Source organism: Harmonia axyridis, chromosome X (assembly GCF_914767665.1).
Source record: "Harmonia axyridis chromosome X, icHarAxyr1.1, whole genome shotgun sequence".
Classification (NCBI taxonomy): Eukaryota; Metazoa; Arthropoda; class Insecta; order Coleoptera; family Coccinellidae; genus Harmonia; species Harmonia axyridis.
The window spans coordinates 17,920,745-17,945,491 of NC_059508.1; the positions used below are offsets into that span (position 1 = coordinate 17,920,745).

General features: G+C 33.8%; 2 protein-coding genes and 1 long non-coding RNA gene across 4 annotated transcripts in view; 2 read left to right on the forward strand and 1 right to left on the reverse strand.

Annotated features, from left to right (window-relative positions):
* LOC123686192 (spectrin alpha chain-like) overlaps window positions 1–24,747 on the reverse strand; it is a 134,262-nt gene that overhangs the window by 30,536 nt on the left and 78,979 nt on the right. The window contains exon 3 of the mRNA XM_045626201.1: window positions 16,623–16,859. Within this exon, the coding sequence (XP_045482157.1) occupies window positions 16,623–16,859 (237 nt within the window). The remainder of the gene's footprint in view (window positions 1–16,622; window positions 16,860–24,747) is intronic.
* On the forward strand, window positions 9,840–13,271 carry LOC123685879. Its single transcript, XM_045625743.1, has 2 exons — window positions 9,840–10,675; window positions 10,736–13,271. The coding sequence occupies exons 1-2, from the start codon at window positions 10,477–10,479 to the stop codon at window positions 11,857–11,859; spliced, it is 1,323 nt and encodes a 440-aa protein (XP_045481699.1). The 5' UTR covers window positions 9,840–10,476; the 3' UTR covers window positions 11,860–13,271.
* Window positions 20,317–23,994, forward strand: LOC123685886. 2 transcript variants are annotated; one of them, XR_006748368.1, is made up of 4 exons: window positions 20,317–21,288; window positions 21,374–21,740; window positions 21,996–22,187; window positions 22,585–23,994. It is a non-coding gene; the product is annotated as an uncharacterized LOC123685886 (long non-coding RNA). The 2 variants fall into 2 exon arrangements; XR_006748367.1 differs by having other exon boundaries at window positions 20,317–21,740.

Below are 24,747 nucleotides of genomic sequence, written 5' to 3' on the forward strand. Positions count from 1 at the left end.
ATATAAACAAAAGTATTATGCTGCTCAAATATATACATGTCACAAAACGAAACAAAAAAAGTCTGGCAAATTGTGAGATCTATAAGGAGTGAAAATATACAATATCCATTGCCTTCTGGAGATCCAAGGAAAATAGTCAAAGGTTTCAGTGAGTTTTTCGAAAATTCGTGTTCAAATTGTGGTAGCACTGAAAAAGACGTCACACGTCTTAATATAAAAAGGGATATAAAGAGGATTTATCAAATTACCGATTACCAAATTAAAATTTTCACCGGTTTCTCCAAAATATTTGAGAATATTCTTTCAAATAGATTTAATATCTTCAGGAGGTTTGGAATTTTTTCTCCTCACCAGCATGGATTTATGAAGGAGAGAAGTACAGAGACCGCCATTTTCAACTTGGTGAAGAACGTAATGGGTTCCTTGGACAATGGCAATATACTGCTGACTGTGTTCATTGATTTTTCCAAAGCTTTTGACTCTATCGATCATGGAATATTGCCGAAAAAACTTGAAGCTCACGGAATTAGAAATAATCAAATCGAATTAATGAAATCATATTTGGAAAATAGGATTCAGAGAACAGTGATCCAGACGGATGGTGATACCTATATCTGTGAAAGTGCTTATACTCAAACATGATCTAGCGGATTTCTTGCTTTCGTTTGCTTACAGTTTCTAAATATTGGAAAAATGTTTATTAGTCAGTCTGTGTCTGGCTTTCATGCTGAGCACATGTAATTATAATCTACGTTCTCATTGATAAGAATTTAAATTGATAGCGAATAAATTGACAGATTTTGATTTAAAATATAAACAAATAAAATTGACTCTAATATCTCGGCGAACGCTGCAAAATTTGAGGATTTCTATCTTTCTGAAATGTCTCAGATTAGCGGTACCACTTCCTACGGGACTTCGGAGGGAGATGAAGAAAAAAAAACATTTACAGGAAGGTACTTCCAAGAAAAAGAGAAATAGAAGAATATTAAAAATAGTACTGCATAGAAGAAAAATGAAAGAAAAATCCCCAGATGTCATATTCAAACAATCACAACTAATAAGGGAAACAAATACAAATGAAAACAACTCTGAACACATGGAAATAGATAACATGAATAATGTGACATCAATAACTGCTACAGGAACAACACAAAAAACAACACAACAAATAAATAACAATAAAACAAAAAATATAAACAAATACTTTTCACCAAAGATGAATGAAATTAAATACACAGAATACTCCAATTTATTTTACATTATTCCTGAAAATAATGAGATAGATAGAATTCAAATGGCGATCATGTGGAACTCCAAATTTCCGAATTCAGAAGACGTTGTTCTGAAAACCAAATTGGGATTTCTTTTAAAATCAAATAATGATAAAATAATACTATAAAAAGCCCTAAATGAATTAAAATCAGGGAAAAAATCACAAGCTATAAAGAAACTAAAAACCAAAAACAAAAAATCGAAAGAAAAGAACCTCAACAAACTTATTCAGTGGTTATTGCATCAGTAGAAAAGAACATCAAGGATGAAGAAATAAGTCAACGTCTAACTTCAATCGGAATTCAACATCGATACTGTTAAAGAATTATTTCAAGAATACACAGTTCCCCAACAGGATACATACGAATTATCACAGGAGAAATAAATGCATTTGAGACACTACTGAATAATGGTCTATTTCATATAAATCGCCACTACATGGTGTTCTCCAGCCATGCACCAGAACCAACACCTGTCCCTTGCAGCAAATGCTGGATGTTTGACCATACAACTGAAAATTGCAAAAGCCTACCTAAATGCTCAAAATGTCAGGGACCACATAAAATGTCCTAATGTAAGTCGAATAATACACCAAAATGCACTTCTTGCTATGCTGAAGATCACTTAGTATGGTCCATAAAATGTCCCAATCATCCAAGGAAACCAATCGAAGGCATTCCAAACGTCAACGTAAAAAATATAAATAAAAAAACTAGAGAAATAGAAAATCTAACGAAGAAAATGACGAGAATACATTCCCACATAACAATACACGATGACATAGTAAATACATATTGCCGTAAACTCAACAAACCAAAAAACACCAATAGAAATGAACTCTTACATAAAATCAAGAAGAGGTTCCTTAGTCAATATAATGTAGATACAACAGTGGTGTTTACAGGGAATAGATTTTATGTGCTGTTGTTTGATTTAGAAGATCCAGAAGAACCCTCCCCAACTGAACCTATCAACAGCAAGAACAATAGTCAAATTCACGTCGACAATTAAATTGCTATACAACAACATAAACAGTTATATTCCAAAAAAGCACTTAATTAACCACTTTATAGAACATAACAATATTTCATGCACAATGTTTGTTGAAGCAAAAATTAAAGATTCAGACAACACACAATATTGAAATTGGACAAAACTTCAAGAGATCGGACACCAAATACATAATACGAGAGGTGGCAGCCTTGTACAGTGTCATCCAAGCATAAGATGTGGAAAAGCTAATTCACCAATTATCAACAATCCGCTGAATGAAGTCACCCATTTCTCTCTACCTTTTAAAAATACATAATATATTCCTTGTATACGTTCACCCTCCATCCAAGATAGAAGAAAGTATCTTCATAAAAGCGTCCCTCTGCAAATATGCTATTATAATAGGAGACTTCAACGTGAACAAAGCCAAGAAGCAACAAATCAACAACTTCTTGAAAAGCAAACAGTTCACCAAAGCTGAAACACCACCAACATTTTTGATGAATGAGAATGAAGATAGTACTCCTGACTTAATATTTTATACTAACAATATGAAGCAGAATATTAAGCAAATTGAATTAACCCCTGATTTGGGATCACATCATCTGGCAATGGTTGTTGAAATTGACCTGATTATAGAACCAAACGAAGAACTGAAAAAGATTATACCTAATTACAGCAAGTGCAAAATAGAAAAAGTAAACAAGGAAGTAGAAGCATTCATTGAAGAGAACGAAAATGTACTTTTAAATGAGGAATATATAGAAAGATTCAACAATGCCTTATCCGATAGTGTGAAAAAACACACACCCATGCTTTCAAGACATCCATTCATACATGAACTTCCTCCATATATCATTAAAATGATCAGATATAAAAGAAAAATGTACAGAGAATATCGTATAAGAGGAGATCCTAGTTTCAAAAAAGACCTGAATGATTACAACAAAAATATTCACAAGATGATACAACAATATAAAGAACATAACTGGATAACAATTTGTAACAAGATCAATGATTACAAGGGTAAAATAGTTTTCCAAGAAGTCAACAAACTGTCTAGATACAAACAGACATTTGAAATTTCCACACTTGAAGATAATGTGAAAGAATATCAGTCAGATAAGGAAAGATGTGAATTGTTTGCAAATCATCATCAGAACACCTTCAAACTAAATGAAGATGCCAACTTTGATAAAAATCATTTCGACAGGGTAAATAAATGGTATGAGAGTGATTCTAACAATACTAGAAACATCAATAGTGAGTCAATCGAAATTAATGAAGAAAATTCCTACCAAATCCTTCATAAATCTAAAAATACCACACCAGGAGTCGACAACATCTCATGGTCCATTGTCAAAGCACTGAATGAGAGTACACATAAGAAACTGAGGGAAATTTATGAGTATTGTTTGAATAACAGAATATTCCCTAAAATTTGGAAAACAGGCATCATAATAAATATTCATAAACCAAATACAGATACCCGGAAAGTTGAAAACTACAGACCTATCACCCTGCTTCCAGTACTAGGAAAATTTTACGAAAAATTAATAAAGAAAGAGTTAGATGTACATATAAATAAACATATACCAAATTTTCAATTTGGATTCAAGGAACAAAATTCAACAAACCATCCTCTCTCAATTTTTATATCTAATGTACAGAACTCAACGTTAGGAAAATCAAGATCTGCTGCTTTATGCTTGGACATCCAGAAAGCCATTGACAGTGTGTGGCACAGAGGACTTTTATATAAGTTAACTGAAACAAAATGCCCTTACTACCTAATAAAGATATGTCAACATTTCCTAGAAAACAGAAAACTAACTGTTAAAATAAATAATACTGTTTCCAACCACTTTAGTCCAGATCAAGGCACACCTCAAGGATCTCCATTTTCGTCATCACTGTACAATTTTTATTGTTATGATATGTACACTAATCCATCTAGAAATCAATATCTGCTACAATTTGCTGACGATACAACATTGATGGTACATGAAAAAACAATACAAGGTTGCATACAAAACCTACAAGAACAAGTAAATACGATCACAACATGGTTCCACAAATGGAAATTGAAACCAAATCCAAATAAGTCTCAGTTTATCATCTTTGATCACTTAATCAGCCCAAATTCACCATCTATAATTATCAATGGAATAAATATAAAACCGTCACCAACTATAAAATATTTAGGAGTTCAAATAGACAACAGATACAACTTTAATGCTCACACAAAGATGATAAAGAAAAAGACTATTTCCAGAGCCACAAATCTCGCCAAATTGACATATAAGACACAAGAAATATACCGCAGCAAAAATATACAAAACAATTTGCAGGCCCTTGATTGAATATGCTCGCCCACTGTATGCAAACTGCAAATCTAGACCAATGAAAAATCTACAAGTAGCAGAAACAGTAGCCCTGAGAAAAATAACGAGAATGCAACATCCAAATAATGTTCTACATAATCCCCCTAACCAACTTTTATATGAAAAGACAGGAATTGAACAGATAAATGAAAAGATCAAGAGACTCAACAAGAAGTTTCAATCTAAACTCATTAAACATCAGAATATAATTGAACAATACCATGACGATGGAATGAATAAGTCAACAAGAAAACACTACACAAATTCTATTAAAAATTTTGAATACCAATTAAATAATTATTTTATGTTATAAATTGTATTATATTTAAGTATAAAAAAATGTAAATTTAAAGGCTGAAAGACCCTAGGTCGGTGGCCATTTGTTTTACAATAAATAACAGTTACTACTACTACTACTGTTTATTAGTTTATGCATAAAACTCTTCTGGTGGGGTATAATATGCCGAGTTGAAGCCTATTCCGAAATCAAAGACGAATCCTACAACAGACAAAGTATTGAAAAGTTGGAGAAGCATTGGAGTACAGTACATGTATCACTCTTTAAGGTGGCTATGTTGAAAATAAAGTCGTATTTTTAACAAAGTTTTTAACGGTTAGGCCCAGTATTTGACGAACTTTAATGAAGTGTTATAGTTGTAATTTAACAATAGTTCATTCCTTAATTTCGAAACGATCTTTACAAAAGTCACTTGATAGAATCTGTCAAATAGTCTTAAGAATATTATATTTCTTCCTTTCCATTGTAAGAGACTTACCAGCTGCAAAATGTTTTTCATTCTTCAACCTCAGTTCTCTGACTACCAATCCATAAACTATTTTTGTGTTATCATCTAATTCGAATAGGATTAAATAAATCGCTTACCGATGTTCTTTTTAGATTTATCACTGAATCTTGAATTTCAGTCAATTTCTCAACATCAGGTTCCTCTCCAACTAGAAATGTGATTCTTTTTTCCTCGTTATCAAAAACAATTTCGAATTCCTTCTGTTCCTCTATCAATTTTTGTACACTATCGAAGCAATTCAACACATCCTCCTCAAGAACTAGGAATGCCTCCTTTTGTTTTAGCCAATTTTTAATTTCGTCGTATTTCCGATTGAGTTTTCGGAACTCCAGTCTCGATTGGTAAAGGCCTTCTTGTTCCTCAATTAATTCTATATTAGAAAATTTCATCAGATCGGTCAAGAATAATAATATTTTTTGTGGTTTTTAAAATAATTTTGAATCTATAAGAAATTCTGCTGGCAGCTAAAAGACAGTTCGTTGTCAAGTTATTCAAGCAGTCTTCAAACAAATCATTTTGCAATCATTGGTGAGAATATAGGTTCTGCTGTTGAAGTTAGACATGGTAAATATAAATTGTAGATTGACCGCATATTTTTGTATGATTCTTGTCAGGTCTTTAATTATTTCAATGATCAGCTTTTACATTAATATAATACAGGAAATAAATGATAAGATTCCATATAAAAATTTTGTCAACGTATAGGGTGAGTTCTTCTATGTTTTTTTTTCTTTTCAGCTACAGGGTCAGAGGTTTTTGATAATTATCCATGACTCAAATAAATCGAATTCATCAGGTGTTGATCAAATAACTGGGAATATTTATTCATAATCTATATATTGTACCATATATTGACCATTTCGAGATATAAAATATTATCTGATCGAATTTATCCGAATATTCTCAAATTGCGGTTATCAAAATGATATATAAAAAGGGTGATACGAAGTTAGCGCAAAAAAAACGTCTCATATTCATTCAGGGGCGGATCCAGACGATGTTTGAGGGGGGGGGCATGGGAAGTCACGGCTCATATAAGTTACCAATATAGCGGAAATTTTTGTTGGTACCTGATCTTTCTATAAAAAAACACTTGACTCAGTGATCATGTGTTTTTTTATAGAAAGATGGATTTAAGTGAATCATATCATATTCAGTTTACAAATTTTTGTAGGATAAAAACAAGTTCAAAAAATTTTTACATATTTCATAAATATATGTGAATTTATTTCATAAGAAAACTCAGGCGCAAGAAAGTAGAAAGAAAACCATTATTTTTGCATAAAGGACAAGGCCTCAATTACCATATTCAGAATAATGTCAACACATTCAACCTGTCTTCAACCATTCTAGATCATATCCAATCTTTCACCCTTGTGAGTGCCAACGAATATTTTTAGATTTTTCAGGATACATTTTTATATTTATCAGGTCCGCGAGGGGGAGTGCATGGCCCCATGGTATTTTTGGTTCATAATTCAAGTCATATCTTTTCGTTGAAGTTTTGAAATAATACACAATTTTATACAGGGTGAATATGAATAGTAGCGAAAACATTCAGAGAACGATTCCTTGTCAAAAAATAGGTTGGTCTTTCAGTTTTCAATTTGTGAAAAGTGTATATGTTTTGTTTTTTTGTTACATTTTTTATATACTTATGTATATTTGTACCAGTTCTAAATGAAATATCATTTTGACATCCGATAATTGGATAATTTCGAGGTCGAAAATAATTCCAACCCCCACATCTCAGGCGTATTATCCGTTGATATTTTTCTTTGTCAAAAACCGTGAATTTTAGTAAAAAATTACAAGACACGTTATTCGTTGAAAATGGATCAGTCTATCCAAAATTAATTTTTTTATTGTAAAAGATGAATAAAGAAAATGTTATTGCAAAACAAGTTGGAGGGGTGGCTTTTCCTACCCCTTGGAATTATAAAGGAACACCACCAACATTTTTTTTAAATACCTTCTCGCTCGCATGAAATATCAGCCTAATTTCATTTTTGCGAAATTTCTGGTTTTCAAGAAAAAAATTTATATAGAAGACCCACCCTATTTTTTGATAAGGAATCACCCCCTCATTTGTTTCGGATCCATTCATAAACACCCTGTATATATTTACTTATTTTTATTGAAACCATTGAAATACACATAAGATAAAAGTTAAGATATAACTCCTGAATATCTAAAAAACCGATCGTTATAAATTGTATCAAAGAAGAAGCAGACACACTTCACACAAAAATAGATGGTACTGTTTGTCGAAGAAATACAGACAATCTTGATGAAGCGCAAAAAACTCGCGAAAATAGGGGTAAGCACACATGCCGACCGTAATACTTATGACTAGATTACGGCACGCTTAAACATAGTCATATTTATATTATTTCTGACCTTAAGTTTTGTTCATTTCTTGTAATTATTTTAGGCTTAGCACGCAAATTCTAGGGAAGGCTAGAAATAATTTAAATGTTTCCAGATTCCTCGGCATCGCTCGTTGCGAGGCGTATACATGAAAACCGAGTTGGAACTTTCGAATTATTTCGCCTGGTGCTCCAATAATTTTTCTTTTGATATTTTTTAGGCGCTCCTGCTGACCTCGGGCCCGTGTCAAATACCACCTTTGCCACGCCCTCTATACGGCTCTTGCTACGTTGCATTCAGTGTTTTCACTGGGCTCGTACATCGTTTGCAACTGTCTCGAAAAGAAACAAAACGTTTATTTGCGAACTTCGCATTTGAATATTATGTATGTCATTATGTCCATCACTCTAAATAACTTCTTATATCTTTTATTTTTGTAGTTCACTTCAATTCTCAGCTCATGATACTTTAAAACAATTAACCAACGGTAGTATTTAGTACCAAAATGGGAGTATTAATGCAATAACTAAACATATATGATTGAAAAACTAAACAGTATGTCATTTTGTCCGCATTTCCCCTACCCTGTATCTGGAAAACAAATCGTTTGCGGTTCCAACGAATCTCTCATTTCAGTTCGTACCTCCAATTTAGGTAGATCTTATATTCATAGTATCTTTTTGTGTCAAATTGATGTCTTATCTTTCTCTAAAGTCTAATCTCTGAGGATATCAATAAATAGGACGGACAATATTCTTATTAGTGCTTATTTTCGAGGAACAATGAATTGAGAAAACAGGTTGCAAACAACCCAGTCGTAGCAAACATTTTGGAATTGAGTTTAAAGTTTAATCGAATGATAATTTCATTTATTTATTCAAACACGGCACAAGTGCGAGAAACATTGTTTGTTGAATAACAAATGAAAGTCACTTTATCTATCGTATAACTTATTATATACTGAAAAAATAATCGATCAAAAACTGAAAATATAATTAACTCATCACAAATATAATTCTTGTGCCAATAATTCGGGTATATTCCTGAGGATCTAACGATTCAAATAATATCTGATATTTTTTCAGTTCCAATTCCTAAATTACAACATGAATTCATGAAATCTGAGCTCAGCATTTTATGATTTTTATAAGGAAAATTATTGAACGAATGAAAATTTATGCATAATTCGATAATGAATTAATGCAATTAACTTCTTTCAGTCAATCCAATCCGTAATTCCCATAATATCTTTACTATCGCAAAAAATGATCAGTAAGAGGAACACAATTCTTCAAGTAGTCAATAATTATTCTGAACATGACTGACGGCTGAAATTTGCGATTCATTATAGGTTGTAATTTGAAATAAAGTTTCAGAAATATTCATATATGAATAATGCGGAATTAGATATTATCAGATTAGACTTCGCATTATCTGCAGTTTCCGCTTTCGATGGCAATTTGGAGAATTATTATAAAATCATGACAGATTTCATAGTGAATTCAATACCTGAAAATTTATTATTATTGACGAATTGGCAAAGGACTTCGAAAAACAAATTGAAATTACCAGTTTCTGAGACGTTAGTTCAACTTCAGGCAATGCTAATAATCAAACGGGTTTCCACAAATAATCCACGATTGTCTATCTACTATTTTGTGATTTAATTTTTTTTTTCGATGGAGTTCAATAATTTTGTATCATTATCAGTCAAACATTTTCCTTATTATTCATCTTGTTATTGATTGACATTAGGAAATTGACAAGGTTATGCTCCTAGTAACTCATTTGTAATTCTTTGAATGCGTACCTTGAAAATTTAATTCAAATCATCTACAATTTGGGAAATAATAAGTGACTTACTGATAAACGAGAAATATGACTAAATATTCATGAAATTTCATGCTGATAGACTTCATATATCACCGTCACTGCCATAGTGAAGGCGAGGTGTGGCCGTTGTGGGAGTTAAAGTAATCAATAATTCAGATTTACGAATGCACATCGCTCATTTGCTGCAACATCGACACATTTCAAAAATCGGCATTTTCCGTATTATATTGGAGAAAGAACCCTTCTAGTCTTCCCGATTTTCTGGTAGAACGACATTTCTCAGCTTTCAAAAATGAGCGCGAGAGGGCACTATGTGTCGTTATTCTGTTTCGGCGGGAAACTAAGCATCTACAGCTAGAGAGAACTATTTCAGTTAGTATTCATCGGTCGTTTCAGAAAGTGCACATCAATGTCTTGAAGAAAGTCATATTTTGTGTTGTGACGTTCTTGTTGAAAAGGTGAGTTGTTGTAAAATGGATTTGTAATAAGCAATATCGTCTTAATAATTGATGTGACCATATTGTTGACAAATAGTCGAGGCTTTATTTGAGGTGTATTATTCAATATGCCACTCTTGCAGCAAAAATACTAGTTCACTCTTGTATCAGTTTATGTTATGACACTCTTGCAGAGAATAACTTTCCCATTCCTATAATGCCATGATGACACATTTCCATAAATGTCCTTATTACTGCAAATATATGTTGTAAAATGTGAGAACATCATAAATTATTTTGTGTTGTGTCGATCTTGCCGAAATCATAGCATCCAAAGTATTCACATTGAATTTTTCTCCATCTCAGATTTCCAAAATTATGGGTGATCGTGGGAAACTTATGTTGAAACTAGCTCGTGAAAAGAACGAAAAATTGTCCAAAGAAACGTCCACTGAATCTATGGAGATCGTTCGAGACAACATAACAAATGCTACCGAAAATTGCGCTGCGATAAATGCGTCAGACTCCATAATCACTTCAGAACCAATAGCTACCATAGAAAATAATGAATCAAATTGTAAGTTTGCATGAAAAATTGCTTTTTAAGTGTGCTTTCTATAAAGTCTCTTTGTTTCAGATCATCTTTCTGACTCGCCCAGACAAGAAGGCTTGGTAGAACAATTTGATCTATCATCCTCTAGTAGTAGCTCGTCTTCAACATCTAGTTCTGGAGATTCAAGTTCATCAGAAGATTGCGATGATATACTTTATGACAAAACTTATACTCCCCAAGATGACTCGGAGTCTGATGAAGATAACATCAATAATCTTATCCCAGAAACTGATGCTCCAAATCAAGTTGCGACGGTTACATCGGAGTCAAATTCAATCCATGCTGAGGAAGCAACGCCACCTTTGAATGCAACGGGCAATTCAGTCAATATTCTGATAACACCTGAGAAAAAAAGCCTCAAACGAAAAAGTAACGAAAACTGCTGGAAAAGAAATATTTTGAAGAAAGCTCGAAATACCGGGAAAGCATATGAAACTCACACATCAAGTGAAAAAATCAAAAATGAAAGGAAAATGAAGCCAGCTTGTGGAGAAAAATGCAAACTAAAATGTTCAGAAAAGTTTGCAGAAGAAGAACGGTTAAAAATATTTTCCGAATATTGGGCACTTGGAGATATCCAAAAACAAAGGCAGTTTATTTCCAATAGCATGCAAGCTGTTCAACCAAAATACAGGTATATTCGTATTGGCGGTACACGTAGCCCTAGACAGAACAACAACTCCTTCTATTTCAATATGAACAATCAGCGAATACGTGTGTGCAAGTTATTCTTCAAAAATACACTGGACATTAATGATCGCCCTATACGTACAGTATTGACTAAACAAAACAAAGTAGCTGATACATTGCTAGAAGACGATCTACGTGGAAAACATGGAAAGCAGAAGAAGGTTAGTGAAGTGGTCAGGAATGGTATCAAGCAATTCATTCAGAATATCCCCAAGATAGTCACTACACAAGGGCCAACACGAGCAAACTATTCATCGATGGTAGTAAGACTATTTCACAGCTCCACGCAGATTACGTTACTGAATGCAAAACGAAAAATGCTCCTTACGGAAATTATGTCTTATTTTATCGTGTTTTCACGAATGACTTTAACCTGTCGTTCTTTGTGCCTAAAAAAGATTTGTGTGAGACCTGCAGTAGTTATGAGAATTCGAATGATGCCGAGAAAGAAGCTATGAAAGAAGGATATGATCAGCATTTACATGAGAAAACATTATCAAGAATCGAGAAACAAAGAGACAAAGAGGACGCAAATGCAGTAGTAGCAGTCTACGATCTTCAAGCAGTAGTACAATTACCTAAAGGCGACGTATCCGTTTTTTATTATAAATCAAAATTGAACGCTTTGAATTTTACAGTGTATGACTTGCAGAGTAATAAGTGCGATTGTTTTGTTTGGGACGAATCGCAGGGTCATAGGGGTGTGAATGAACTCGGAACATGTGTCTTGAAATATCTAAGAGAAATAAACCAGAACAATTCAAATGCTAACAGAGAAGTTATATTCTACTCGGATAACTGTGCGGGTCAACAGAAAAATAAATTTATGGTCGCATTATATTTATACGCTGTTCAAAAATTCGAAAATATTAAATCTATAACACACAAATATCTGATCAAAGGACATACTCAGAATGAAGGTGATTCGGCGCATTCTTTGATTGAAAGACAAATGAAAAGGCATTTGAGAGGCGGGCCTATGTATACTCCTGCAGCTTTCATTTCGGTGATACATTTGGCCAAAACAAAAGGAGAACCATTTAAAGTTCACGAGATGAATTTTGAAGATTTTTCTGATATAAAAACTTTGGCTACAGACATAGGTCTTGGGAATATGGCTGGTATGAAACTTTCTGAAGTGAAAATTCTGCGGGTTATTAAAGATGATCCAAATTCAGTATTTTTCAAAACATCCTATTCAGATACTGATTTCCAGAAAGGGACGGCAATAAAAAAGAAGAAAAAAACAGATATAACTTTGCAGCCAGCATTCAATGTGAAACCAGGAATTTCTGAAAGAAAGAAAGATGATCTTATGGACTTAGTGAAAAAAAAACACATTCCTACTAATTATAAATATTTTTTTGAAAGTTTATAATGATTTGCTACAAAGTTTTTAGGCATTCTGTATTCATCATTTCTTTAGAAGCTACATTTGTTTAATTTTTTTCAGAAAGTTTGAATAAATCGGTTTTGATAAATCAGTTTTCACTGCATTTGTGCCTTTGCCTGTCATTCCAAATTACTACAAGATTGGCGTAACGCAAGAAAAGTAACAGAACATAAATTTTTCATTTCTGCAATAACGTCCTTGACTGAAATGATACAGTGGAGTTTTGTGAAAATTTCTGTAAGAGTGACATAACTGAAACCTTATTTATTAATTTCAATTAATAAGTTTGCAATAGCATATAACTAACCCACCTAGTTTCACAATATATTCGTAAGACTCGGATATACAAGATCATGTAAGAAATAGAACAAATTTTTGACTGGCTATGGACTGAGAATTTTTTTAAACATAAAAATCCGTTTTCCGTGAATACGCTGATTTTGGTTTATGTCACTATTGTAGCAAATGAGCGACATAGTGAGAAAATCAATAGAAATTTCGTGAATATCTCATGAGGATTCCATCACTGCGTCAAACGATGAATTTAATCATATTTACTAATGTAAGCAAGTATCAATCTATATACATTTTCAAAATGTAATTTATATCTCTCCACGAAAATCATCTGGTCTGATACAATTCAAGGATACGAATCTACAAGGACAGTAATTCAGACATTCAGCAAAAAAATCCATACTGTAATTATATATGTGATGAAGAGGAACTATACTTTTGATAGCCAGAGAAACATAAAATAGTACTTACAATATAAAATACATCACACATAAAAAATACATTAATAATTTGTTGAATATGCTTTAATTTTATGAATAAAATCAGATCTAGGAATTCCCTCCATTTGTTCTATCTTTTATGTTTGAAATCTAAACGTCAAGTGTGTTTTGTCTCATTTGAATTCCGGTTGATTTTTTTCATCGATTTTCAGAGCAGTATTGACTATTGAGTGATATGAAGAAGTGCATATCGGTACGAATAGAACACATGCGAGTTGCAGTGTTTTCCCGCAGTTCGCACAGTAGTTTTGTCCTATTATTATCGCGTTAGTGTATGCTATGCAATCTGTCCGCTACAGCATCTAACGCATCGCTACCGCTTCCGCAGTCCACGTCGGTCTGTTCATACCTTTATTTGACCAAGACTCGTGTCAAACGCAACAAGAATTGGCAGGATCATTGGAAGTGACGCAACAAGCCATTATGAAACGCCTGAAAGTCATGTTTCAGAAACAAGGAAATTGGGTGCCGTACGAGTTGAAGCCGAGAGAAGTCGAACGGCGTTTGTTTGCTTGTGAATAGCTGCTTGCAAGGCGAAGACGGAAGGGATTTCTGCATCTCAGTGTGACTGGGTTGATTAAGATAATCTCAAGCGCAGAAATTCATGGGGATATCCCGGCTATGCTTCCACGACTACGACTGAACCGAATATTCACGTGAGGCGTTATCATCCTGATAAATGAAATATAAATGAAATTATCCTTGAATTCGTTGGACAGAGAAAAAAATGATTTTTTCAATGAAGTTTTCTGTCATTTTTCGGTCAACTATAATAAGAGGCGACCGAATATTATACACCGCAGGACATTATCGATCCGCCTTGAAAGGGTACAATTTTCCAGGTGAAATTGAGTCGCTCTAGTCTGCCTGAACCTTTCCAAACCCTTTCTCGTCGACTATCACTTTATAATCGTTACTCGTCCGATGAAATAACGTTACGCCATGGTGGCAAAAGCCAGTCTTGGTGGTGTTCATCCAATTGCCGACGGGTAGCTCCAAGTCCAGGTGATAGTCGAGATACTTTTAAAGGTTTTCTTGCCCTCAAATTTGAGAAATGCAACCATCTCCTCATGGTAGTGGTTGAGACCACCCGTCTATAGGTCCTCAAAAAAATGACTTCGAAGTGCAGATTCCGTTCGATTCCTTCGAGTAAAATTTGCGATATAATATAAAAGTATTCCCTTGTAGGCGTTAACCTGGATCATCCAGGTCTCCATTGGTCTCCAGGTAACGCTGCCGGTTCCAGGAATAGAGCTGCTATGCGCCTTCTGAAGTCCGTGAAATATTGCGCAATCAGGTGGTTCGATAAAGCTTATTCCCGGGCAGTATACTTGCCCGGTCGAAATGGGAAATTGAATGTCCCGGCATTTTTCACGGAATATTCTCAATATTACAACTCTCGTTATCCGCTCAGAACTTATTAACTTCGAATACACCTGTATTCTCCCGAACAAGGATAATTTTTGATGATTTATTATTTCCATTTAAGTGATAAAGAAGTGAAGATTCCACATACAAAAATTGTCATGTTATATTCAACAAGTTGGGAGTTGATAGGTGGGGCCAAGACATTTTACTATGTGAGTATATCTACATACAAAATTTCAGTGAAATATGATGTATAGTTTCTGATTAATTGGATGTTGACAAAACGAATTGTTTTTCAACAATCTATACGATTAAGACGATTATTATTATTATTACTTGTGAAAATTTGCTCAAACATTCGTTTCCGAATCAAGTTTTTCAATAATTGCGAAAACAGAATTATAAGGGCCTGAATCCATAGTCATCAAATGAATTTTCCCTATTATTGGGTTGAGATTTTGAGTCTATATATAGGGTGAGTCCAGTGGCGTATCCAAGGGGGGGGATAAGGGGGGATATATCCCCCTCCAGAAGGAATATCCATTATATGTAACAACCTCATATATCACAATCTTATTATGAGTAAGCAAAATTCTTTGGAAAACTTCTTCAAAAGGAGGAAAAATTGAAATTTTTTTTTCTTTATCCCCCATAAGGCTTATGTCTGGGTATGCCACTGGGTGAGTCAATGCTGAATAGTGTTTGATCGGTCGATAACTCCTGTAAATTTTGAGCTAGCAGAATGATTCAATTTTTGTCAGAATCGATAGCACTCAGCGCATAGAAAAGTGGAGAACAACGATACCACCCTATTTTTTTTCAGTGAGAATGCCCAATTTCCATATCGTGCTCATAATCTCCACGAAATTCTGATTTCGAGAAACCCCACTTGTCATCATTTATCTGTGGTACTTTTTGACGTAGGTCACTTTTTTAGAAAAGTTTCATGATTGCTATGGCAATTTATTTCAGATATCCATAAAATGCCATAGAACTTATTACATTATGATAATTTGACAATCAGCACCGACAATACAGTACTGTTCACCGCGATGGCCTATTAGGCATTTATAGAAAACTAATCATAATTTTGTGCTGAAAATTTGCATGTTGGGATGTGAGACAATGACTTTTCTCTCTAAAATATTTTAAGATCTCTACAACTTCTGGTTATACCGGAAACAGACTGCTACTTTCTATTTCAAATGGCACACGTAGTATATTATTGCATCATTAGATAGCTTATTTGATGAAAATTCCAGTAATATGATTTACCTTGGGTATAGACTCAATGGTTCGTGAGTTAATGGGATCATTGTGAAAAAATGGTGACGACAAAGACACATATTCTTTTCGAATATTTCTGCAGAAAAAGTTTTTTCAAAATACCCTGTTTCATTTTCGATTCTACAAATACGTAGAATTATAAGACTGTTTGCAGTGTGCTCCAAAAATGTACGTAGTGTTTATCAGAAGACCATGAACTTTAAGAACTCGAATTCATCAAAACTAAAGATTTACTAATTGAAACCTTTATTCTTTATTATTTCAGTTGATTCTACGTATAAAAAGAGGTACTAGCGGTTAGCGAAAACGATATTCTCAAGATTTATTATTGTAAATTTATAAACCTAAATATCATTATATTTAATGTATATTTGTTTACCATGTAGAGTAAGACACGTAATTCATTCTCCAAGCCTTTGTGTTTTCTCAGCAAGGTTCGTACGGTTTTCAAACTATCGCCAGTATCAGTATCTTCGAGTTTTTTATCTTTCTTCTTAATCCAGTCTTCAGTTTCATCCAGATCCCTGTAAAATCTTTGGAGGTCATCAACAGAACTTAACTGTAAATCTCGGTTACTGCTGATTTCTTGAAGTTGTTGCATTTTGAATTTCATATCCTGCGAAAATATCAGATGTCATTAATATGAAAAAAAAATAAAAACTCAATTTTAACTCCGTATTAGTAGAAACCATCTGTCTCAGTTTATCTTCAAGCCAGGGCAGTTATTTTTATGTTTTTGTTAATCTCCCTATGAGCTTTATTTTCATTTCTGTAAGGTCTGACTGAAAATCATTGAATTTTTTTTGCATAATTTCAACAACCTCTACACTTTCACCAATATGGCCTACCGGGACATATGCTCCTTTCTCTGAAATTTTATGTTACTTACAAGAGAGCAATGATATTTTAAGTTCAAAGCTACACTTCACTTTAAAATTCCTAACCTTTAATCCAAGAAGATATTTCTGAAGATTCCTGTATAAGAGAAAATGTTCTGACTGTATCCGCCAATTTTTTTCTACGTATTTCTGTTAATTCTATCAGCTCACTGTACTGCTTTTCCAATTCAATCTGTCTGCTCAAAATCGGACAGATGGAATTTTTTTCTCTAGGGTTGATTTCTCAGGCACATGTCCATCTTTCTCAACCTTACACAAAATCTGAAACGAGATGTTTTCTGGATCGGTATTCGTTTGGGGTTTCTCAACTAAATTGTACCTCATGAGAAGAGTTGACTAAGGTAAGGCAGTCTCCTGCCATAATGGTGAGTTCTCTTGGATTTCTTGATATATAAATTTTCCACAGCAACAACTGGTTAGTCGCTCATAGGTGACAGTCACTTTTAGCTCTGTTTGCTCCAAAAAAATAAAAGATCAGTTAATTTTGATTTCGAAAGTTTTTTATTGGAAATAATGAACCAAATACCCTGCAAATTTTTGACAACTTTTTAATTATTTCTTCCTTTAACTCAAAATATCTTGATACATCAAAGAAGCATACAGTGTGGTCCAACGAGAACTCAGCACTTCGATTTTTCGACTGAAAATGTGGAAAATCGCTAGGACCCGTCAATTTCTGAGTCGAGGGGAATAACTTTTTCGTTTTTTCATTCCCCAAAATTTCAACTCCGTGATGGCGGTGAACACAAGCTCTTGATTTTGAATAGGAATGATAATTTGAAGATCCTATCGAGTACTATCAGACCATAAAATTTTGTTTCAAGATATCTATGGATATGAAATAACATCGAAAATAGTGAAAGAAGCAATTTGCAATTTATCTCGGGAATATTATTCGTATCCGACACATTTTAAAGGTATTTTTTAGTTATGTTGTTAATTTTTTTCCAAAAAAGTAGAAGAACTATGTTTTTGATTAACCCAAGTCTATCGTGAATTTTTAAGAACTTTACAAGTGTGTCAAAACGCTTGTCAGTTTGAAATGGCGTATTCCGTAGAAGGAAGGGTGGAAATGATATTTTTTTTTAGAAATAACGTCTCTGCGCGAACAACAGCCGCTTTATGCAACAAACGACATCCTGGAAAAATGTATCCACTGCTTACGTTGTGCAACTGGTTGCTAAACTTGACACTACTGGTTCAGTCGGAAACAAAAAGAGGGTGCATGAAAGAGAAAGAGCGAGGGATGTGGCTCTCTTAGATCATGTTGCGATGGTTCCGACCTTGAGTACTAGGAAATTGTCCGATGTATCTGGTGTTTCACGAACAACAATCATGAGAATCCCACATAAATTCCATCCTTATAAGAAACGATTGGTTCAGGAACCGAAGGAGGATGATCCCGATCGCCGACTCCAGTTCTGAGAAGTGGTCAGTGAAATGTTTAACGGTAATCAAAACTACATGTTCGATATCTGTTTTTCGGACGAGTGTTCATTAAAATTTACCATAACGGCATTGTTAACCAGCATGACTGTCGCTATTGATCAGATAAAAATCCAAGATTATTTCATGAGGTGCATTACCAGCGTCACCAAAAATTGAATGTTTGGGCAGGTATTTATAGAAATCACCTATTAGGACTTTTTTTTATACGCGGTAATTTCACTGGTCAAATTTATTTAGATCTATTGAAAGACGCTTTTTATCCAGCCATCGTGCAAGCATTGGAGAACGCAGAAGACCATCAACCGATCATTTTCCAACGAGATGGCGAACCACCTCATTTCGTTCAACCGGTGCGTCAGTTCTTAGATGATTATTCTCCTCACGCCGGAATTGGAAGAAAGGGACATATTTAGTGGCCACCCAGATCACCTGATCTGGCTCCACTGGACTTTTTTCTATGGAATAACCTGAAATCAATGATTTACACTACACAGTATCACTGGATGATATGCAACAACAATTCTTACAAACCTGACAAAAATTTTATCGAATGATAAACCTGTCTATTCAATTTTTTCAAATAATTCCAGGCCTCGAGGCAAGTGGTCAAATTTTTAAGGATCTCATCTTTATCATAATGATTTTCAGCTATCATTCGTTTTCTAATAATATAACGTAGAGCATATATTTCTTTCTCACGAACTATTATTTCACCTCTTCTAGTTTTGTATCTAGAAGTCAAGTGTTGGACATCAAATAAGTCAAGCTCTGTAAATAAAATTGATGTATTCCAGGAATTCCGATTACCTAGTCATGTAGGTACTGGCGACCTATCGTTTTAGAACTGTCGGTTTGATTAGGTGATGAAAATATGAAAAACTCCACATAATATATTAAATTCGATGGATTGAATTTGTAGACAATGCTTCAAAAAGCAAAAACCTATCGGCCATCGTGAATTGGTGAAATTCAAAGAATACTCAATGAAATAGAGAACAAGAAGCCACTGCTATAATTATTTTAATAGGTATTCTATTATGATGAAAAATAGTTTTTGGGTTGAAGAATAGTTGCTGAAATATACAAATAGAATTCAGAACGTTCTGAGAGTTAGAAAAGATCCGGCGATCTTCCCTCAATTAGATCAATAGGTAGCCAGTCTATGAGTAGTGAGTATACACCTTTAGAAAAGCTATTGGTATCGCAAATACGCTGAAGGAAATTAATATGTTGATGATTAAAGCTTCGTTTGTACCAAATTATTCAAACCTTCATTCAGATACATGGGCGTTCAACTTTGCTTCCGCCGTTTTTTCCAAAATTCGAGGCATTATTGTGAAAAACTCGTTCACATTCATGATTCAAAGTATTGTCCATCCCTGGCAACTACTTACTCCCATCTTTTGGGCAGCGCACGAATCCCGCGTTGAAAAAACTGGTCATCTTTTAAAGCGATCCACGAATCGAAGTGCTGGTCAGCCAGGCCGTGTGCCACTGATCGAAACAAATTTGGCCGTCTACGTGGAAGCATGGCCGGAATATCCCCATGATTTTTGTGCTTGGGATTATCGTAATGCACCCATTCTTCTTCTCCAATCACAATGCGATGCAGAAATCCCTTCCGTCTGTTCCTTGCAAGCAGCTGTTCACCAGCAAACGCCGTTCAACATCTCTCGGCTTCAATTCGTACGGCACCCAATTTCCTTGTTTCTCAATCATTCTAATTCTGCATCTTCGAAAACATTCTCTTTTCCATCGCCATGTTGATTTTCGAAATCACTGTTCGTGAAGCGTTGAAACCTGAGACTATATATTTATTTATATTAAAAAGTGCGCTTCAGAAACTTAGAGCTGGTCGACTGTATCACTACCATATACTGGTTCATTCAAATTGTTGCTATATCATTCATGTTGTCAAACTGCGCATGTGTAAGGTTTCTCTAATGACTTATTATTAGACTCAAAAATTGTTTCTCTCATTTAAAATGCAGAATTGATATAACAGGTAGCAATTTTTCATTAAGACAGTCTTTTCGGATATATGTATTTTCAATGAGTAAATCGAAGAATATAGTCGATTCTGGTATTTTATGTTAGAGGCCATTAGACGAAAGAAATTCAGGATAGAGTATTGACAGCACCTTTTTTTTTCCTGCTTGAGGAGAAACAGGAGAGATAGAGATATTTTTATCACCTCATGGTTCTCAAAACAACACGTTGCCATATTTGGAAAATCTTAAAGTTATAGAATTACAGAAAATTTGGTGAGTCAATATGAAGTTATTAAAATTTCATTTCGTGTATTATCTTTGATTAAAAATGGTTTGTAAATGTGGAGCTTGTGGAAATGATAGGAATTCTAGTCGGAATTTATCGTTCCATAGCTAAGTGTATTGTTAAAACAGATGTATCAAGTTGTTTATATTTTCAGTGGCGCAGAAACTGTTAATGAGGAAGCTCTCAATGTTTAACAAAAAATTATGATTTTTTTAATTTGGGTTCCTTGATAACGATGAAGGGAGACGAATTTGGGCTTCCTTGCTGGGATAGTTGGGTAAAAAATAAGAAAATAATTTTCATTTGTTTAGATCATTTCGATCCTAATGAGTTCCAAACGAGAACAAATGGGAAAAGATTCATCAAACAAGATGCCAATACATTAACTTTACATTCTCTATTTGAAAATTCTAGTATTAGGTAATTACAATCTTTAACTGCAATAGATAAGCGCTTATAACTACATAACATGCTTTAAGCTCTACCTATATTCAAAATGTTTCAGTGATAACTCCCCAAAGACGGAAAGCAGTCTAAGTGAACAAGATAAATAAGTTATTATGATCTCTACAATATTTTATTGAAATCTCACTTCAAATTAATTGATTTGCTACTGGAAATTCTTCAATTGAGAACTTTTGTTGTGTGTGACCAGTGAATATATTATCAAATAATTGTGGCATTTTGGATGTAATATTCCTTAATCATTCTGAATTTTCTAGAACATTGTGTGCATCAAGTCATAATCCTGATGAGAGTGAACTGGAGCAGAGAAATTCTCCATTCACACTCTCAACATCAGAATGTGAAAATCAAGCAAGCAAGGTGGAGTTCCTTGAACCGAATACGGATAAAATGCCCACTTAGAAGAGGTAATATTTGGTTCATATCATATCAAAATAAATTAGGTGATTTATGAACATTATATTTTAACTTTTTGAGTGCTCATTGACCGAACAGATCGCTCATATCATTTCGTAAAAATATATATACATATATAGCTCTATACAGTTTTGTATTCTCCAAAAGTACGATTCATGATCGAGTGCTCAAAAACTCTTTACTTCACGTAGTGCTTTTGCAATTTTTTGTTTGAATAATACTCAGCTTTACTTAATTCATTACAGAAATTGGGAATACATTGGCGATTTGTCTAATAGCGACTTCTCAACTCCAGAGAAGAGAAAGAGGAATCTTCACATTTTCTAGGCTTCACTTTATCATCTCTGATGTTGAGTTATGTCTCAACAAAGGACAAAATTACGTTTCCTAAGAATAAAAGTAAAACGACAGAAACGCAGAATCAGCAAGCAATACTAGTGAGTTGATTATCTGTATTTATTTAATGTTGACCAAATGTAAATTTCTCTGCACTCTGAGAAAATAACTTCTTGCTTTTCAATCAGTGCATCGTTTGTCAGCTTCACAATCTCATCACTGTTCTGAACACTGAAGTCATAACTCGACAAACTTAGATTCAAGTCCTTTCAAAGAGTTCATTTTCTGACTGACTGAATTTTCTACACAAAATAATGCTGTGTAAATCCTGCATTCCCAACACCACTCAGTACAATTCATGCATTTATTTGTCAAATATCTGAGCATATTTTAAAATCAATTTTTATATTAATTATTTTGGAAATATTGTATTCTAGTCTCATTACCAATATCTTTTTCTTTCTATAGTGGAATTTATTCAGTTATATTTTCTTGCAGGCATCAGAACCTGAAATAGCAGGACATATTTTGAAACGGATGATGAAAGTACAAAGCAGGCAAAAATTCGAACCAAGTTTAAGAACATTTGCTCTGACACTGGCTTTTTATTCTCCTAAATCTTATAATTATGTAAGGAGAACGTTCAATGGGCGTTTTCCACATTTGGGAACAATTTCTTAATGGTATCAAGCTGTCGATGGAAGTCCAGTGTTTACTCAACTGAAAGGACTGAGCTAGTTAAGAAATGTCTAAAATTTATCAGTGAAAGTGGAATTATTATAACTTCCCTTACTTTTGATGGCACCGCAACAAATATCTCTATGGCAGAGAAATTGGATGTGAATTTCACTCCATTTTGAAAACTTGTTTGTAAACCCAATATCAATAAATATTCTCATTTTTTTAGATTGCTGTCACATGTTAAAATTAGTCAGAAATTCTTTTGCTTCACAAAGTGTCATAAAAGATTTTTATCGAAGAAGCATAGAGTGGAATTATGTTTCTAAATTATGAAATAGTTGAAATTCAGAATGAATAATAAATAAAAAAATGAAGGTCATGGTACCAGGTTGAGCATCGTTAGGGTGAGCTCTCGATAGTATCTGTAATTAAAGTGGTAAAATTGACTACAAGAATTCAGATCTTAATGTCATAGTGTATATTTATCAGTGGACATCGCGATAATTAATTTGATGAGCATTTGATGCCCTATTGCCAGATAATGGTGAATGGAAATAGTACTAAGTAAGTTCAAAAACGAGTCAGAAAACAAGAAGTTATTCTAATTCTGTTGCAATTGATGGGGGGGTGGGGAACTTCTAACCAATAAATGATTTACAAGAGTGAACCTCAATATTGAAGGAAAAATAGACAAAATATGTATAAAGTTCGGTAAATTGGATACCAAGATGGAAAATATGATAAATTAAATGTCTTCAGTAAGTAGTAGGTACTTGAAATTTCGGAGCAGGATAGCAGGTAAAATTCACTGATTTGAGCAGGACTCAAAGATTGTTTAATGTTCCATGATGGTATGAAAATCAATCGAATCTCATTGATTCAGATGTCGCGTAATCCCCTCATAGTGCTGTTTACGTGTTATTGACGCTTAAAAAACACATGCACTTATCAGGCTTTTCGGCGTTCGCTTTGCTGAACGTTGCCGAAATTTATTGCCACTTGGGTCGGCTTCTGGATTATTTTTCTTTTCAATTTCCCTATTATTTTGTTGATTCCTCACAATGCAAAATATACGAGAAACGATTTCAATTCACCATTTTCAACTCACCCTTTTTAAGAAATATAAGATGTTTTATTATTTCATACCGAATTCCATTATATTTTTCAATATTTATATCAAATTAACTAATGTTGGACGTGGGCGCATCCGAATTTAAAGTAGTGGTTCATCCGAAAATCCGATTCATGAGTATTGATGAATTTTGTCCCTGTTTCGGATGTCGTCGATAATCTGTATTATTCTGTTTCAATTTTCTTATCATTGAATTGAAAGAAAAAGAAAGATAACCTCTCGTTTATATTAGTGGAAGTGAGTGAATATTATTTTTGGGTGGAGGTGGGTATTAATCTATCATTTAAGGAAATTGTCACGTCTAATTGATTTGGTTATTACATATATTTACATATGTATAGATATATATATTTTTTTCTCTTTCTTCATCTTGATATATTGACTGATAATAGTATATTGTGCAACAAGTACGAGCCTGAAAGGCGAGTGTCGCAAACACACGAGCGAGAAAAGGACTTTCTCCACATGTTGCACACTATACTTTTCCTATAACTGCTCAAATTTCAACAATTCAAGTAATGGACTTGATTCAAATCAAAATGGCCTTTATTGACAGTATGTGCTAATTTATTGCGCTTCCATAGAAATGACTCAAAGCCCAATTACATTGGTCTACCAAGCGAGGTGTGGGCAAAGTGCCCTGAGAAATAATATTTCCCACAATATGAGCAATACATAGTTTTGCAATTTAGTAAGCTATGCAGAATACGCTACTTTTAATAGCAGTTGTAGGAAAAGGTATTTTTTCTTCCAATTAAGATTTTTCGTGAATCCTAGGGCTGGAATGCATTTATTATTCTCATTTCTTTATTATTAGTTTTCCTATCATTGAACTCACTCATGATTCA